The following is a 20,189-nucleotide window of genomic DNA, read 5'->3' on the forward strand; positions in this document are numbered from 1 at the left end:
AAGGGTCAATTCTGTACATTGAAAATATTGAAAAAATAAATAGCAGGGGGTGTTACTGGATCGATACCAAACCCAAATATGTGATTAACAAAATTTTTGTCTGTCTGTCTGTCTGTCTGTCTGTCTGTCTGTCTGTCTGTATGTGAAGGCATCACGTGAAAACTAGCGGTTCAATTTCGATGAAACTTGGTATAATTATACCTTATTATCCTGGGCGTAAAATAGGATACTTTTTATCCTGGAAAAATACGTAGAAAAAAATTAATCTCAATTTTTCAGTTTTATCCATAGACGTTGTTCCGTAGAACCGCGAACACACGTTGCGTATTATTATAGGCCTAGCCGTATTTGGGAATTGGGTCCAATAGATATTTATAAGATTTTATTGTCAGTACCTACTCAAAATGGAGAAATAAACCATCCACGCGAAGACCCGCATCCGCGCGGACGGAGTCGCGGGCGGAAGCTAGTTTTAAATATGAGTATAAAAGGTTTTGCAATAGTTCCTAGTGATGTTGAATATAAGTTAAACTTTCAATAAAGTGTCTATTAGCAAGAATTCCAGATCTTATTGTAATATTTAATTTTTTTGCGATATATTTATAATTTAAACACACGTGTACAATTGTACATTTAGCTTATTGATTAATCATTACTGCAACAAGTCACATTATGGACTATTTATAATTATAAAATCATCAATTTGCTAGCTATAGCATGAAGGATGTCTACAGTAAACTTTTTCGTCTACTACCATCATCAGATATGAGCTAGATTAGTGTAATACTATTATGTTAATTCAATTTAAATTACCATAGCCATCTTTTATACCAGTATATCACGCTTTAATAGGATCTATTAGATAAATCCCTGGATTTTAACGAAAATTTTATTAAAAGCTCATCTAATTCTGGCAGAATTATTGCTCTTGTTTCAATTAACTTTTTTAGAGATAACCTAACACAGTGCTTATGAAATTTTTATGAATGTAATTATTTTCGATAGCGCTCCATATTCTATATAGTTAATAAAAAAATATTCAATAACTTTTTACTACAAAAAATAACAGAATAAGCCAAAACGAATGAAATAGCTCGAACTATAAAGGAATAATAATATTAATTCCCATCTACTACCTTATAACTCCATCATACAATATAATATTGTATTCAGTATTAATGATAAAACTATATGAATGTTTATTCAGCCTGTTTTATTATTAAAAGCTTACGCAATAAAAGTCTATTAAAATGGAAATACAGGAAAACAATTTTCACATCCCGTAATTAGGGTTAGAGCCAATTGCGATTCCAAACAACTACTCACAATTTTAAAAATAAAAATAGCTGTTGTATTTATAGCAATCTACGTTTGAGCCAGACACTAGACAACCCTTGAGGGGCGTCGGAGGTAGGAATGGTTAAATGTTCGTGCAATCAATGTCAACACAAACATACAAACAACCTATGTGTATAGCAAATAGCAATACATTGTTTGTAGATTGAGCCGAGTTGGTATCTTTTGGTTGGGATAGAGTTGAATTTGACGTGTTAGTAATGATTATTGACAACTTGTAAGTAATAGTTGGTGAAGTTATATTACAACTAGCTTTCCGCCCGCGGCTTCGCCCGCGTTTTCATAGAAAACCCCGCATAGTTCCCTTTCCCGTGGGATTTCCGGGATAAAACCTATCCTATCTCTCAAGTTGGATCAAACTGCACATGGTGTGTGAATTTTATTATAATCGGTTAAGTGGTTTAGGAGTCCATTGAGGACAAACATTGTGACACGAGATTTATATATATTAGAGATATTAATTTTCCTGTTTTGTTTAGACCGTAGTCTTTTGCGAAGTATTTTGCTGTCGTAGCAATATGTGTAGAGCTATTTGTTATTTATATTTGTTAAAATCATCAAATCATTGACTATTTAAGTGTAAAATGTAAATGGAGGAGATAACACGTAATTGCTGATTGCAGATTTATGAAAAAATGTATGGTACAACATACGTATTAATTTACTATTTAAAAGTGAATAACTGCCTTTTGTTATTGACTTGTTTCCATTACATCATGTTCACTACCTAACGGTACAAAAATTACAAAACGTAAAAAAAAATCACACATCCATCGACAATCCGTCATAAAAGCATCAAGACGTTTTACATTTGACAAACACTTGTTTTGTAAAACCTTCATTGTCAAAATTTCGCGAAGGGAGTCGAAATCAATTCTTCGTGCAACTGTTCAGCATTGAGGGGTGCAACCCTAGGATGAGGGTTGATGCACTGATGTTTCCATTGCTTGAACTAGGAAATAATAGACTAGTGTTTATTTATTTGATATACCATTCATTCATTCATTCATTCATTCATTCATTGTCTCATGTATTTAATCACGCATCTTACGTAATTGTGCCTTATTCTAATAATTTCGAGGGAGAGAATCGAAAATCAATATGACATCAAAGATTTTAAAAATAAAGTTGTAAAGCACAACAAAAGTGGCAATAATATTATTTCTCTATATGAGAATAAATTTTATCTACAAATTATGTTATACTTATATTATTTTCACATTATACACTTTATATGCGTATCAAAATGTAGAGTTTTATTATTTTACTAGAAATTACTTACAAGTTAATACTTTAATTGTTCTTTAAATATAAGAATTTCTATTCAGCATAAGATTTATTTTGTAAAACATCTAAAACACAGCTAACTGGCCGAGCCTCTACAAAGATTAATTGCTTTAAGAAAAGAGGTGTAATTAGAGAGAAAAAGTAATTAGAGCAAGCAGATTGGTTAGATTGGTCCTAATCTTTTGATTGGACTTTTTTGGATTTAAAAGTATAAAGTAAAGAGTTATGTAAGTATTGATTTATAGAAATAGGTTTTAAGAATTCATTTTTATTATTCTTATAAGCTAAGCTAATAATGTTATTGTGTAAAGATGACATATATCTCGGCCATTTTTGATTGTTGGTATATTCAACTATTTATCACAATGATCGCGACGATCCAACGTTCCGTTTTGTTTTTTTTTTTTTAAACACAATAGCATTCCAAAATCAAAAAGAATCACACCATATAGATTTAGATGAAAGCTGTGGATGAAAGTCTTAAAAATAAAGACACTTGAATTTATCGTGCCGTATCAAACAACGGAGACGCACCGAGGACGCGACCCACTTCTTCCCAAAGGCCCGATAAGCACGAACTTAGCTGCAAGGTTTCACTTGTTCTCTCTTAAATTTTTGCCAATGGTCAACCCTTAGGGTCAACCTTTGATTTTTCTTGAGATAACGAACAAGATTGTTATTAAATTGTTATACAAAGGACAGCTGAAAATATTATTTCTTTCCATGGTTGCATGAAAAATTCGTAACGTTTTTGTGTTTGTGGTTTTACATCGTACTTATAAATTTTTAACCGGTATTTTTTTTAATGTTAAACAATGATTTTCATTACAGCTTTTTAACTCTATAACATAAACTTAAAGAATATATATAGTGTTTCATTCTAATTATAGATATAGAGTTCAGTCTACAAAAATATTATTACATACATACTTAGTTTATAAAATAAAAACTTCTAAGATCTCTGTATTTTTTACCTATTATTTAAATATGACCTTCTTGTATACTTATTGTGCTTCCCGAAAAACGTTGACTTGTTTATTGCGTTGTTTTTTCACGAAACAAACAACAAGTTATACGAAAAATAAACAATAAAATAAACATAAAATTGTATGGATGTTGCTAATAATTCACGAAGGTGCAGATTTACAGCCAACATTCAGATTAATATATAATAAGCACTCTCATGGAGAGGGTGGGTTTAAAAAAACATAGCGAAGGGATGAACCGTTTTAATGTACGTTTATAGGAACTACGGGGAATTTCGGTGAACGCTGTAATTCTTAGCAATTGTAATATCAATATTTTAACAGGACTTCTGAAGGTTAGGTTTGATTAAACAGGAACATTGTATATTTAGCTTTCTTCGTAGCAAAAATTATGTTTACTTATGTATCCCAATTATTTGTGTATGTATATGCTCAGTTACGTTTGATAATATTTAGTGAGTTACATAATTCATTTATTCATTTGTTGTTAACTAGCTTCAGCCTGTGTTTTCATTACTGCTCTACTTATAAAACTTTCTTCACTCTACTTTACATAACAGTAGAACATATTCGTACCCAGACTCTTATCAATAAAATATGACCATAGAAATCTAATTGCAAATTTCAAATCAAAGAGGAAAAAAACAGAGTCTAGTATTGCACCCTATGCTACCAACAAATAAAAAAAAAACAAACTGCATGACAGTGACGTGTTAATATTAAAAATTTGTAAAACTCTAATAAATCATTTGCCGCGTGGATTGACCGACTTTAACGAAGGGGCTTAACAACGCCATTCTGTTACACATGATTAATGATGTTACCCACTTTTCGTAATCCATTACTGGTATTTTGATTTGCCCGGTATTCCTGTTTTTAACAAGGTTGTGTTGACATAGAATTAAAGGTTTTATTAGAGCCTTTGCTTTGCTTTGTCGATGGTAGAGATCGCTCTCGATAACTTAAGAATCACATATTTTTTTAAGAATTTTATTAATGCCACGAAAATATATATATATATGTGTATGAAAGAAACAGATTTAAAATGCATATTGCTCTAACAATAAGTGTTCATTAAAAATGTAATTAATGTATGCTGATAGGCTAAATTATGAAATAGGTATCAATTATTTATTACAATCTCATCATCATATTATGTAATTATATTTTACGATAAATTCTATAGATAAAACCAAACAATTTCTCATATGTTTCAACCCTATTTCAATTCCCAATATCATTTCACATGATTAATTGTTACCTAGAACTACTGTGTAGACGGGAATAGTCCACAATTTGACTTAATCCTTTTCATAGAAGCCGCCAACACATGATCTACAACAATTAATTCATATAAAACAGACAAGACTATCGCCCCGACTTCGCCTGGCTTAGATTTCTAGTACCTTCACAATATTTTTTTTTTCTTTTGAAGTAGTTGATTCATCTGAGTCATAAAGGCATTTATAAAAACCAAAGTTTCCCTTACAATTTTTTTTTTATGTGAGTAATCATATAAGTACATAGTAAGCATTTTCGTCCAGGCCTAAAATTCGAGTTATTTGTATAAAATAATAGAGTTTCATAAACTTGTGCTACATAATTTTATAATACAAGTGTCTGTCAACAACGGCTGTTACTTTTATCTCTTGAACGTATTCAAAATTTAGCGACTCAGACGTTTTATGGCCTGTGAAAAATAAATTGTAACATTCTGTTGATTAGTTCCACTCGTTTTATTTTTTCTCGTTTTTATGGTAGCCAAATAAGTACAAACATAAAAAAGTTTTCAACACCAACTGTTGGCTTTCAATCCAACTTATCCTACTAATAGGTACATATTATAAATGCGAAAGTTTGTGAGGATGTGTATGTGTGTGTTTGTTACTCTTTCACGCAAATACTACTGAACCGATTACAATGAAATATAGCACACATATAGAGGGTAACTTGGATTAACACATAGGATAGGTTTTGTCCCGGAAATCCCACGGGAACGGGAACTATGCTGGTTTTTCTTCGAAAACGCGAGCGAAGCCGTGGGCGGAAAGCCAGTTAAAATAATAAACCAACATGGCGGTTGGCGCCAAATACAATTAAATGAAGATAACCTCAAATTCATAGTTCGTAACTTAATTATCTTTGACAGATATGTCACTATTATTAATTGATCATAATTACATCTTGTAACTGTATCCATTAATTTAACAGATCCAATAAGCCTTACCTATCAATTAATATCGACGTTGGCTTCGTCTTGTTTTAGTAAACTATCGATATAACCACAACGATAGATTATAAACTTTTAAAAAAGTCCAAATTTAAATTAATAACTGTTAAATCTATATCTACTAATATTATAAAGCTGAAGCGTTTGTTTGTTTGAACGCGCTCATCTCAGGAACTACTGGACCGATTTGAAAAATTATTTCGGTGTTGGAAAGACCATTTATCGCGGAAGGCTATAGACTATAATTATATCATCACGCTAAGACTAACAGAAAGAAGCGGAGTCACGCGAGTAAAACCGCGAAGCGCAGCTAGTTCAGTAATACAAGCTATCCATAGAACTATAACAAGTTAGTACATACTTTATTAAGCATGTAATATATGTAAGTATATCAAACTGAAAAACACATGAAGAAACACGAACACATATTTATATATAAAAACTTGAATATCTATATTATATTAAAATAATATAATATAGATATTCAAGTTAATAATATTTTTCCGAAAACAGTTTCATTTTCACGCAAAGCATATTTTGGCTTCGTTCCACTGTTGTTTTTAAATGCACCCATAGATAAAAATAGGTGTTGAGAATAGTAAAATAACAAAGGAATAACTCATTTGTTGTTTTCGCAGTACATTAGCCGTGAACTAGGTATAATGACTCATTTGAATCTCTTTTTATTTTTCAATTTCAATTTATTTATAACTAGCTTACCGCCCGCGGCTTCGCCCGCTTTGTCTAAAACCTAATAAATTATATACTAAAACCTTCCTCTTGAATCACTCTATCTATTAAAAAAAACCGCATCAAAATCCGTTGCGTAGTTTTAAAGATTTAAGCATACAAAGGGACATAGGGACAGAGAAAGCGACTTTGTTTTATACTATGTAGTGAAGCAGACTTCATAAAAACCATTTTTACTATTTACGTACTTAAGAATTTTAAAGTGACTTTTCTTATAAGTTTCCGTATATGTATAAATATTTATATATTCCACTGTATAAATATGAGAAGCCACGTCGCATCCAGTCAAGGGTCATAAATATTCATTTAGAGAATCAGGTCAAAACTTGGAATTTAAAGTTTAGGGCTTGAAGGGCAAAATAGCAACTTTACCTTGCTACATATATACCTACGCTATGTTAGGATTTTGACCTCAAATATACCTAGGTATGTACGTTGACAATTTAATACCTTGTAAAATGTTGATAATTATTTTATATTTAAACAAAAAAATAAGAGTTCACTAAAAAAGAAGCATTCAACAGTGCACTTTAATATTTGAATATTATTTACAAATCAATTCTTTTGAATTAAACCGCTATTGTATTGCATACTAATTGCCCTTCTACTAAATATTCGGGAAGTACAATTAGAAACTTCAAATCTAATAAATCGATGTCGTTCGCAATGCATAGACGAAATGCAATTCAAAATAGAAACCACCCTATATAGAGCAACTAACGCGTAAAAAAACCCCTACATTTAATATCCCTTATATTTTCGAGAGAAATAATCATCAATTCAGTTTCCAAATTATAATGGCAAAGGGTACAATTATGGGGTTGGAAGAGATGACATTAGAATGTAATTTAATTGTTATTATATAAAAATTACATCAATATATTATTACATGAATCAATAACTACCGTGGAGTCGTATTTAATTGAAATGTGTTATGATTACAGGTTTCAACTTTCAAATTATATTTAACAATTCATTCTTATTGTATTTTTAATACGTGTAGATATTGCAAGTTGCAACGTTGTTTAAAAAATCTTCAATATATTATATGAAAATACATAGTACATAATTTATCATTCCAAAGTATATAAATTAACGAAAAAACATAATTCGCCAGGGAATTACGTTCATGCAAAAAAAGGCGTCAATATCAGACATCAGTAATTTACGTTATCTGTGGACGTTGTTTGTAACACAGAGTCGTGTCACTGAAATTTATGAGCCTATGGAATACACGCCTCAATCAGCGGCAGTAATTAATGGAAGGCAATCAGAATTATCAAATTAGAGGCTCGGCTTCAGTCAAGGTCAAACGATATTTCCATAATCGTATAAAAATAGACAATCTATAGCATTTTCAATTGGATGAAAGATAATTTTGATGATGATAAAAATTGATAGTGTAGAGAAAAGCTGATACAAGCTAATAAAAGTTGGACCAGTTTTGAAGCATTTTCTAGTAAGAAATGACTCGACAATTTGAGAATATTCTCCTTATTCCTGGGAAAGTCCGCAATCCACGTTTGTGCATGCGCTATCTACAGGAGGACACAGGATTTCAACATTATACAATCCAATGTTTTATGTTACTCCAAAGCTAGAAGCCATTTGAGTTTGTTTAATTACTATGCATCCTGAGTTATGAGTTATGACGTAATTCGTTCTGGAAATAACTGGATACAACTCGGGGAATATTCTCCAAATTTCCTTATATTGTCTTCAAGAATGTTTCTCAACATTCTGTTACGACGGAACGTGGCAGAAACTTTTTAATATAAAGTTAGTGAATGTTATATTTGACTTTTGAAACTGTCCACGTTATTTGCTAAAGTATTTCTTTTCAGTTAATAATCACAATAGAGTTGTACTAAAGTTATGTTTATTTGTAATAGATTCTTAATTAATTTATTCTTTCTTATTTGTTATACAACCGAGCTTGCCAGCGTGTGAACACACGTTGCAAAAATATTATTGGACTCATATAAGTAAGTGTAAATGTAACAAGGAATAACGATATATTAATATAGAGCTATGAAAGAGCTACGAAGCTAATAGTGTTGAAATCTCCTTATTTCGGAAACCAATGAAACGGTGCTACTTCTGTTCCAAGTTGTATGGGATGTTCCGTTCCTTCGAACTACAAGAAAAGGGACTGAGCTGGGTAAGTAAAATGATACGTCATACGGACCTTCGTTGCTTCCAATCATTGTATGAAACACATTAACAATAACACGGAACTATTTCAAGCCTATCTTCTGTGGAGGCGTGGTACCCTCCCCTGTGCAAAATCGGCCCAAAGCTAGACAAAAGTCCTAGTTATTATATCCTAGTTATTTATACATATAAATTTACTTGCGACAATAGCAATTGCGTAACCCACGATCGAAATACACCACGAGGTGGACAGGCTGACATATGTAATAACAAACTAACCACAAAACGCATGAAATTATTGTAAAGTATAAACTTTGTAGGCACTACTGTGCTCAAGTGTGCATGAAATATCAGTACCTACAGGCGTGAATAAATTTGATAATATGATAATGAGAAATATTTGTGTCATGTGTGTTAGTTATTGAAACAACTCATTAATATGTTTTACAGATTATTACTAATAATAAACTGATTAACTCCGTACAGACTTGATAGAGCAAGTAAAAAAGACATGGGTTGTGTTTGTTCATGGATTGTGGACTACAGGGAAAACGTGATATAATAATACAAAAAGCTATATTGATTTAATAAAAGCATGTTTTTACAGTAATTTGTACTTAAATTTTTAAAAGTGAACAGAACGCTATAAATAAAAAAAAATAATATTTTATTAAATAAATGTATTCGTAAGTGTATCCGAACAATATAACAGAAGTAATACTTCAAACATTTCACATAGGTTTAAATTGTTATTCTATCCAGGATACGGACAATACAATACTTGTTACATAACAGTTCGCGTGTAGAGCAAACTCCAAAAAGCTCAACATATCAATGTTACCATGGAAATAAAACCTAGAAAATGGTATAAAAGATCAGCCCTTGTTCCAAATATCCATTCTATGGACCGTTAGTTTTGCAACCCTTCCAGACTAATTATGTCTGTTTCAATTTCACAACAAAATTACAGCACCGATATGAATGAAATTTGGAATGGAAATAGTTGACCCAGTGTCAAGTTTTTTCAAAACATATTTTCAGGGAAGATGAAAGTTTTAGCCTGTAGTTTGGTAATCACAGGTTCTTAATACAAGAAACGATTACACAAAGTAATATAATAAAATGTCAATTACCATTTTATACGCAAGCCATGCAAGTAATTCTATTAAATATCTAGTTATATATAGGTAGGAAACAGAATTCTGCTCTACATTCCACAATATTAATTTCATGATTTTAAATATTAAAATCCAACAAGTAGTTCTCAGATGATGCGCTTGCGTTGAAGCTTAAAGGTAACAAAACAATATCAATGAAATTATGAAACTTAATAAGAATGTAACCTTTAAAAATAAATTAGATAGAGCTCTTAATACCAACCTTGACCCACTTAGATTATAACTTAATACATATCATAATTACCTTAAGCGCTAAGATTTAAGTACCTACCAAAGTACTAACTAGATAACAAGTGCAAGCGCGTAGCACTCAAAATTAGCTAGAGCCTACGGAGTACGGGCTACGCAACATAGAGCTAAAAAGATTTTTACATATTTTCTGTACAAATATCAAAACTAAATATGAAACGTATTGAAAAAATAAAATAACACTAGAGTAATATAACTTACCTATCAATCCATCAGTTACACAAAAATATAAAGCCATACACAGCAAACAAAACAAACATCGCGAACGAAGCGTCTTCAACATTTTTCCAAAATAACATCCTTCACGGACATTTTCAACACAATAGCACTTAATTTTCCTGTAAACACTACACTTAGTAAACGATCGGATTAAGTCATTGGCATTTTATATTGGATTTACGTAACGGACGTGAATACGCGCGCCGTATTGATCGGCAGCGACACAACCTCCCCCGTCGAACGCGACAATAATACTAAATTTGAAATTTTTGTAGTTCGCTCATCGCAGTTCGTGCCTCGTAGTCGTAGTTACACTCGTAGCGCGTAGCATTTGGAAATTCCGCTACACATTGATCGTAGTTTCAAGAATTTTTCAGTTTCGGAATTTTCATTGAAGTAATGCATAATGTAATTTGATTTACTTGATGGTAACTATCAAGTTACTACACTACTTCTATACACTGGACTGACTTGATACATTATCTTGCTTGTGGTAGAGTCACTAAGTTGAAGAAATCATTATTAAAAAAAAGTTACAGAAAAAGCTGTAACTATCTACCTATTTACACTAGAAAGCTAGTTTTGACTTAGTAATCAATATAAATTCTGTTAATACAATAAGTGCATGTAAAACTCTTGTATAATTTAAAAAGTAGAGTCTACAGCGATGCGCTTTGCAACATGCACTTAATTTCCCTATTAATTAAAACGTTACGTCAACACTCGTAAAACAAATGAACTCACATCAAACCTAACATAACAGTAAATATTTGAACACGACAACCGTTTGAAATTTTCGGACTCAAAGGTTTGACCCCAACGTACGCGTCCAAAGTTGGCTAAAGGGTCGATCAATTAAGGACGGTAGTGTTTTGTGTCATAACGGTGCGACCACACACGCGCCTTTCATTAAAGGATGCATTAAAGTCATCATTTTAAGCAGCTAATTTCTGGTAAGTGTGCAAGCCTCGTGTGACCACACATGAACAGTGTTATGAATTTGTATTGTGGTAACAAATAGGTGGGCTTAACTACGTTTAATGTGCGGTCCAAAAAAGCTTAAGCATAATATTGCTATGTCAGTATTCAAAATATTACTAATATTTTAACGTTATCACTTATCAGCCCGTATAATATATAATAAGCATGTTGATGAGAATAATTGTCTTTTTTTACAGGCATATTAAAAATTGATAAGAGAATTATTGAAGGTTTACATTTAAAGAAATCAATTAATATCTGTCCTTCTAATAACAATCTCCGTAATTAACCCATCTGTAAAACAGTAAGAGGAAGCAATTAGACGTCCGCAGTGACCCCTAGGTACTAAATATAGCCAATGATTGCAATGTGCCATTTTGAACGAGTTAATAGAGATTGGACATTTCCAGGCAGAAATAGGTAATTTACTTGTATACAAAAATAATTGAAGTGCTTGTAATTTTCGGCTTAAAATTAAACTTGTTTTACATTATTATATGTATAACTAATTTAAAGTGAATCAAGTCTTGACTCGACAATACTAACACACACATTAAAATATGTAGCCAATTACAATACAGTACATTCACTCGGTAATTTAAGCTCATAAATGGAGCAATTCACAACAAAAAATGAGTTGTTTTAAAATTTTCATTCGATCTCTATTTTCCGTAGCATAGGTAGAGTTGTAATGCCTGCACTTCATCCCTTCAATTTCCCTATTTGTGTGTAAAATAATTTCTTTCAATACTAACCATAAAATCAAACTCAAATCGGCACTTATATTTACAAGAACGCCGCCAGTTAAACTCCATCGTTTATTAGATCTATGTCACGATGCGCTTCGTGTATGTATGGCTACAGATAATATAATAAAATACTTACGGCATAGAGACGATAAACGCATTGTAACTGTGACGCATAGAAAAGTGCCGACATTAAAAAAAACACACACGTAGTCCTGCGAACGGGCTACTGTCGGCGTTATCAAATATACCGCGTTGATCACTCGAATTCTTGAATTCCAATGCCGAAAGATTTTTAAAATTGATTTAGGGATTACCATAATAACTATCATGCTTATTCCGAATTCACTCATGCATAACAATTCAACCCAAATAATTCGGCTATATCTTTGAAATTGTTATGGCAGGAATTGCCGGAGCTTATTATTTTCAGAAAATTGTTTTTTTAAGCTATTGCATAGCTTCTATCGCCGGCCCTGAGCGCGGGGACCGAATCGAGAAATTCCGTAACGAAAAAACCTCACGCTCCCCACTCCGACGGGCGGAGGTGTGGCTTGAAGGCATGCTATGCAATAGCTTTACCGCGGCAGTCCCCGAGTGCCACACGTCTTTTTTTTTCTTTTGCTTATTTTTATTTGAGGTAAGTAGTATTAATTTAATTGAAGAATTAAATTAAATTGACATGATTAAATTAGTATTAAATCATTTTTAGCACTTGACTAAACTGTCTTGATAAACATATCAAGACAGTTAAGTTAAGACAACAAACATGTTGAAAAATTATTAATTTATTAAATCCTTTCAACTTGGACCTAAAAGAAAAAACCAACCAATGAAAAACTCATAAATATTACTTAAATCTTTATTCATCGTCCTTATTCTATCTAATTAATATACAACTTATAATAATAAAAAATGGTCAAGTTACAGAAGTAAACAACTTATTCCAAGCTAAGATATAAAGTAATACTAAGGTCGTGAACATTTTACTATGAAATATGAAGTTTTATTTATTTATTTCTATTGATAATAATTATTCGCAATAATTTGAGACATAATACAAGATGACGGAGTACCACCATTAATCAAAATATTTCAAAATCATTAATTTAATGGCTTCAAATTAACACAAAATTTGGCACAAAACCATTTATTACGAAACAAAATGTCCTTCAAAATATTTGCATAAACATGATAACACATTTTATTGTATGATATTATATAAATTCCTTGGTTGTCAATAATAAGGAAAACTATTCCAAGTTTGATGAAGCTCTAACAGAATATATATATTTTTAAATAAAATTACGTCATCTATTAAAAAAAATCACATGAACTATGTACGTGTGCGAAAGACTAAGAAATTAAATATACTACCAAAAAATAACAATGGTTTAAATTATTGTACTAATAACTATTATAATTTAAATAACATAGCATTTAGTATCGCAAAATTGGAATTTCTGACCCTTATGTATTGTCTTATCACCATAACCAAAGAACTTAGTAGAAAAATGTTGAAGAAATCTAGCTTTAAAATCAAGGCAGTTAGAGGTCATTTTACAAGTTTTGTCTTACGGTGCATTTACATCAGACGAGCTTATGCTCACTATAACCCCACTATGTCAAATTTATTTTAGTGTAAACAGGCGTAGAGCATTATTTGTTCTTAGTGCGTTCGAACAGATTCTATGCAATGTTCTTATACTGAGCAACACTGAATACGAGTTTTCGTTCTCACTATGTATAAGATAACGAAAATGCTCTTGCTCTATGTTCGATTGATGTAAATGCACCGTTACAGGCAGTGCCTTCTAGCGGCCGTTTTCAGAACTATTTATCCTATACGTGAAATTTAGATCACAATGTAATTAAAAATATGTTTTAACAGGCGGCAGGTAACTTTAACGTTGAATGAAATGTGGATGGGGTAACTGCGCATACTATTTACTCAAATATCTTATTTTTTTACTTCTGCGCAGATTCAGGCCAGCGCTAAAGAAATTTGCCGCCAATTACACTTAAATGTCTTTATAATAAAATTAAATGGCTTAACACGACCTGTCACATATAAATATATTATGTACAATATGTTTTATTCTTTTTGGGTTGCACTATTTATCACTATTTCTATATAAAAATCAACAATTTCGTCCGCACAGCTATAATTTTAATTTAGTATAAGTCACGTCAAGTAAAAAGAACGCTGACGGTTAAGCTGCGCATTGGCGATTTATCGGTCTATTTGGTGTTATGAGGTGGTATAAGAATAACAAATAGCTAGTTGAGAAGCCACGATTCGCGAGCCTAGTTCAAAAATAAAATAATCGGCACATAGCTTACGTGCAAAACTCGATCCATGCGCAAACACACCCCCATCACTTTCATCCAGCGTTCTTTTTACGTGACGCGTACTGTACAAGCGAGTGACATAAAAATGTAGATAACATATTGATCGTTTATTACAAAAAATTCACAAAAAAACGCTAGTAACAATTATATCACTATTCGGTCAGACTTTTATTGAACTAATTATTGTTTAACTCATTAGTGTACAATCCACGATTACTTTGTTTCGTCGCACGCACACAAATTTCACGCTTGGAAGAATATGACAAAATTAATGTAGTGTAACACACACTCAAAATTAATTGAATGAGAAAGAAACTTTATAATACCGACAAATAACGTATTAGGGCCGATTTTTCAATCCTTGGTTAAAATGTATCCGTCTAATAAAGTATTACATGAACATATTAAAATGTCACCTGTAAACTGTCAAATACGGACAATAAGAATACATTTTTGAAATGGTAGTTTAATACGTTATTCGAAGAATAAGTTTTAACCAAGGATTGAAAAATCAGCCCTTTAAAACATATAGTTACGTATTGTTAATACATACAGGAATTATGTTAATAAAGAATGTTTATTTTTCACCACATTTTGTTATAGTCGTTATGTGATATATTTATAGCTTTTAAATAACCAGTAATTGTATTTATTTATGTATTTTATGTATTTATTCGGTAACAATCGAATCCCTAAAGAATTGTAATATAATATATTGAATATATAGCGTCTATCATAAGTACAAACACGACAAAATACTATAGCTCTTACACAATCATATATTTATACTATGGATATTTTCTATTATTTACCTACCTGAAGAAGCAACAACGAAAAATATTTATAATATTATTGACCAATATTACATGTAATGAAACTGTGTATGTTGCTATGTTTATGAACTTTTATGCTTAATTAATGTAAAACACCGGCCGAATTGATAACCTCCTCCTTTTTTTGAAGTCGGTTAAAAATAAATATTAATTCTCGTGCCATTCAATTAAATACAATAAAAAAAGCTTTTTTGTGATACTGATTCAATATTTTATAAGTTTGGGATACAGATTTATTGTGAAATGCAAATATAATAAATCAACATATTGTGAAACTTCTGTAAGAATTAAGAGTAAATCTTATTAAATTAAAGCACTTTGTAATTTATGCACATTATCAATAAACTTAATGTTAAATTAAACATTATCTTTAAATTTACAGTCAGTTAAATATCTTCTGGGTTAAGATTACAAAAAGAATCATGGAAATAGAGCCATATTAAACTAAATGAAAAAATTCAAAAATCTAAAATTATTTTTACAGTTTATCTTCATTTTCAGATGATACAACTAGATCAAGGACCATATTTTCTCTCAAATGCACTTTTGAAAGAAGTCTAATTGAATAAATAAATGTTTGAGTTTGAGTCTAGTTCCATTTAGAACTATGTATAAGAGATCTGAAATATCAAATTTTCCTCTCCTATCTCCATGTCTCGTAAAATATGAACTAAAAATTATACAATATTTTAAATAATCTTGAAACAAAACCAGCATTATCTAACCAACTGTAAAAGTAAAGAATAAACAGCACTCAAAATTACATTTGTGGAAGGAATTCAATAGGTGTAGCGAACTTGAAGTCCTCTGGGAAGAGTTTGGCCGCGAAGGGATACATCAGTTTGTACGACTGTCTGATTGTCACGTCCGCCACACCCGCTATGTCTCCGATTTCCTTTTGACTGCGCTTGTCTTCGGATGCCTGGAAGTAATTAATAGGAATTACTACATAGTATAAAACAAAGCTTCGCTTTATCTGTCCCTAATTATGCTTAAATCTTTAAAACTACACAACCGATTTTGATGCGGTTTTTTTAATAGATAGAGTGATTCAGCAGGAAAGTTTAAGTATATGATTTATTAAGTTTTAGACAAAGCGGGCAGGTAATCTAGAAAGATAATAAATTAATTTGAAATACAATTTCTTATGTAAGTAATAAGTAATGTAAATAAAGGCTTTATTTTCTTGATTGTTTATTTTTACGCATGTTTTATCTATGTATCTTTGATAAGAGCATTACTTTTGTCAAATGAAAATGTAAGATAAAGTTAAAACTACACACACTTCTAATGGAAAATATACTTTATTAACTTCTGTAAGGAAGTCAACTAAAGTATGCAATTCCAAGTGCCCATTACTATTAACTTCTCTTAAATCCTATGGAAACAATAAGTATACATGTACTTACTTGTGACGCCATATAAATAGCAGCCGCAGCCACCGATATAGGACTCCTGCCCGATACAATATCGAGTTCCCCGGCTTTCCTCGCAATATGCGTCGCTGCTCGTTGCACCGAGTTCGGAAGACCAAGGTTGGAACAGAACCGAGACATGAAATCTGCTGTTGTGATGAGATCCACAGATGTTTCAAGCGCTTTGAGGATTAATTTGAAGCATCTGCCGATTTCCTTTTTGCTGATTTTGCTGACTGCGCAGATCTCTTTGAAGGTACGAGGTACACCTTCTTGTCGACATGCTATGTAGAGACACGCGGAGGCTATAGCGTCGTTCGCTCTGCCTTTTAAATTTTTACCGTCATGTACCTGAAATTAAATTTATTACTTAGAAATATATAACAGTAAAAGTGTGTTATAATTTTCATATGATCTACTCTCTTTCTTTTGGCCGTGCATTAAAGCAATACAAAATCCAAATAAAATGTTATATATTAAAAAAAAATAGTAAAACAGATAGGAATAAATTTAATTTAGTCAATTATGGCACAACTATTCAAGGCTATTAAGAATGTAACAAAATTTTCACAAATTTTTAAAGACTAGAATAAAGTGAAGACTATAATCACCTCACGGAATTAAATTACTATTTTTAAAATAAACAATACACACACATTCATTTTTTCCCACACCGAAATTGTTACATCATGTGAGATTAACAAACAAATGATAATCATTTAGATAAAAATATCACACTCCAAGTAACAAATAGTAATATGTAATACCTGTTTAAACAAATTATTAGCTCTGTCTACAATCGTCTTCGGCAGATTAATTCTATCTGCCATTGTGTTGATTTCTCTAAATGCATTAATAAGTGCTCTGTCCGTGCTGCTGATGTTCCTTCTGTTCTGATACTTGGAAACCCCAAAACTGTCGAAGGAGGCATCTCCTCGACCAGGTCCGATGATAGTGGAGAGGTCACCACCAGATAGCAGTGGATTTTCCGGTCCACCAACACGAGATGGGTCTACGCCAGACTTTTCGTTGCTAAATGTACGCCATTCAGAACCCACATCTATTACTCTAAAAATTGTATAAATTTTATATGTAAGTTAACAAAATAAATATAACTGTGTGTTTATAGTACATTTACTTGAAGAACTGTATATATGGATATGTTGTAATAGAAAAGAGTTACAATGTTACTAATAATGAAAGTTTGTTTATAAATTTAAATTAAAGGAACATGCATATGGATCAAAAATGTTTTTATGCAATGAGGTCATTCTACAATTGTGTAATGTTCAATGTATTTGTACATTCAATAAAAGAAAAAATAACGAAATGCACTTTTGGACTTGTATTTGTGAATAATTTTAATTACAACACTTATTGAACAAAAGGGGATTTTGTTGCACTACTTCTCTTTCATATGTGCAACAATAATTTATCTTTCAAATACCTTTTATGTGTGTTTCTTAAGTATAAACCTTTAGGTTTAGTTACACCAAAATATCAGTCCATAGAATTTACTTTCACGCGGTCTACAGAAATTCTAACTTACGAAAAAGTAAAAAGTAAACATTACCTATCCCCCACGACGAGGCCGCATTCTGAGCATATCATGTCACCCGCCCTATAGTCCTCAATGAGCGGGGCATCTGGATGAGCATAGCACACCACCTTATTCGCTTCGATTCTAAAAACCACAAAGGAAAGCAAATGATCAGTTTCAACATCATAATCACTCGACGACCCGCTTTCACAATCACATCGCATCCACACTTATAAACTTACGTAGCATTATTTTAGCTATTAACAATATTCAACGATATTATACGCAAATTTATTTGTCAGATAATGTGCGTGAATAAATAGAAAACAGGAAAACAGACCTCGACGTGCTCGCCATGATTGATATATTTTGCTGATTGTCAAACTGAAAGTCATAGACAACTTTGTAAACATTTTGATTGAAACCAAAGATTAAAAATTAAAAATGGAAATTGTCACAGGTTAAAAAAAAACAAAATTCCTTATTAAATATATATTAACGTTATGTAAAATTCAGTTAATTAATTATTTTATTTAAAATTGCATTCAAACTATCAAATCAAGGAGTAAGCACACAAATTAGTTTGTCTGTAAAATATCACTTTCTTAATACTGCCATCTGTCGGACAAGTTATGGTACTAAATAAACTTTTTAGTCTGTAGATGGATGGTAGATAGATGGCGTTCTCAGGCGAATTCTGAGTAGGTACCTCTAAGAGCAATAAACCTATAGAGTTCTTGTATCGAGCGTATACAATTTACATATATTTGTTTCTCTCTATCTAAGGAAAACGTCGTATGAAAGAATGAGACAGCTATAGACAACAAGCTACGTTTCAACATAGTCATGGCACCATTTTTACTATAGGTACGTATTTAGATAGATAGAAGGTGATAGTGATGGGATGTGCTTCAATCGATAAAATCGTGAATGTATTTTGCATTTACGGATTCGTGAAATAATAAATAAAAAAAAAACAAAACTTATAATTAATTTCAGTTGAATACATTATTTGTATATAATAAATGCGAAATTATGCGAGAATGGATGTTATTCTTTCACTGCGGAACCGATTACAATGAAATTTTGTACATACACACATAGGTTAGGTTTTATCCCGGAAATCCCACGTGAACGGGAACTGTGCAGGATTTTCTTTAAAAACGCAGGCGGAAAGCTAGTATAATAATAATAATAAATTCTTTATTTGAGAACAGAAATACATGTGTACATATGCAATTAGATTTTGGGATAACTTACATATAATTAAAACATAAACCGTAGGTTAATTGCGCTATTTAAACAATGTCTCCTGTACTAGGGAATGTCCTGTGTTACAGGAGACATTTATCCGTCCGTTGATACAAATGATATACCTGATTATTGTAACAATTCTATACTATGCAAGTATCACTTTAGCCAAAGATTTGGTGAATTTAAAAAATATACTCTTTAGGAAAAAAAAAAAAAAAAAGAGAAATTGAACTAAAAATCTAAAAGAATTTAAAAGAATTTAAAAGAAAGGATATACGTATTGAGTGTGTGTGTGTGTGTGTGTGTGTGTGTGTGTGTGTGAGGTAGTGTTCGTGTGTGTGTGTTTTCTATTTTGTAGTTTGGATTAAATAATATAGTGATCTAACAAGTGTTCACATTCATCATAATTAAGATCTAGAAGGTAATTAGTTAGGTTGGACTTACATTGTAATGTGTTCATGTTGTGTATATTAAGTGTCTTATTTAATTTATTATATAGATGAGCACTTAGGAATTCGTAATGTCTTTTTGCAAGCTTAGTATTTGTATATAAGACTGGGCATATCGGCGGGGGTCGCCTCTTATCTGGGAATTTACTTTTAGTTGCGGGAAGGCTTTTATGCTTCTTCAACATTGCCCGGAGTATATACATTTTGCGC

General features: G+C 31.6%; 2 protein-coding genes across 3 annotated transcripts in view; both read right to left on the reverse strand.

The window, feature by feature from the left end:
- The window catches only part of LOC123705910, an 85,496-nt gene extending 74,854 nt beyond the window's left edge, over positions 1 to 10,642 (reverse strand). The window contains exon 1 of the mRNA XM_045655004.1: positions 10,392 to 10,642. Within this exon, the coding sequence (XP_045510960.1) occupies positions 10,392 to 10,473 (82 nt within the window). The 5' untranslated portion in view covers positions 10,474 to 10,642. The remainder of the gene's footprint in view (positions 1 to 10,391) is intronic.
- Positions 10,643 to 15,548: 4,906 nt separating this feature from the next.
- On the reverse strand, positions 15,549 to 18,655 carry LOC123705913 (transcription initiation factor IIB). 2 transcript variants are annotated; one of them, XM_045655008.1, is made up of 5 exons: positions 18,617 to 18,655; positions 18,310 to 18,420; positions 17,504 to 17,804; positions 16,731 to 17,087; positions 15,549 to 16,243 (listed from the first exon to the last, which is right to left on the reverse strand). In XM_045655008.1, exons 1-5 carry the CDS (start codon positions 18,631 to 18,633, stop codon positions 16,082 to 16,084), a joined length of 948 nt encoding a protein of 315 aa, XP_045510964.1. In that variant the 5' UTR covers positions 18,634 to 18,655; the 3' UTR covers positions 15,549 to 16,081. The 2 variants fall into 2 exon arrangements, with proteins under 2 accessions (XP_045510964.1, XP_045510965.1); XM_045655009.1 differs by having other exon boundaries at positions 18,519 to 18,637.
- Positions 18,656 to 20,189: the final 1,534 nt, after the last annotated feature.

This window comes from Colias croceus, chromosome 3 (genome assembly GCF_905220415.1).
Source record: "Colias croceus chromosome 3, ilColCroc2.1".
NCBI lineage: Eukaryota > Metazoa > Arthropoda > Insecta > Lepidoptera > Pieridae > Colias > Colias croceus.

Bases quoted from the DNA above. Each gene is read 5' to 3' on its own strand.
- LOC123705913 (XM_045655008.1), bottom strand. The intron at 17,805-18,309 runs GTAATGTTTACT...TACAATTTTTAG, and splicing joins GGCCTCGTCGTGGGGGATAG to AGTAATAGATGTGGGTTCTG. The intron at 17,088-17,503 runs GTATTACATATT...ATTTAATTTCAG, and splicing joins CTAATAATTTGTTTAAACAG to GTACATGACGGTAAAAATTT.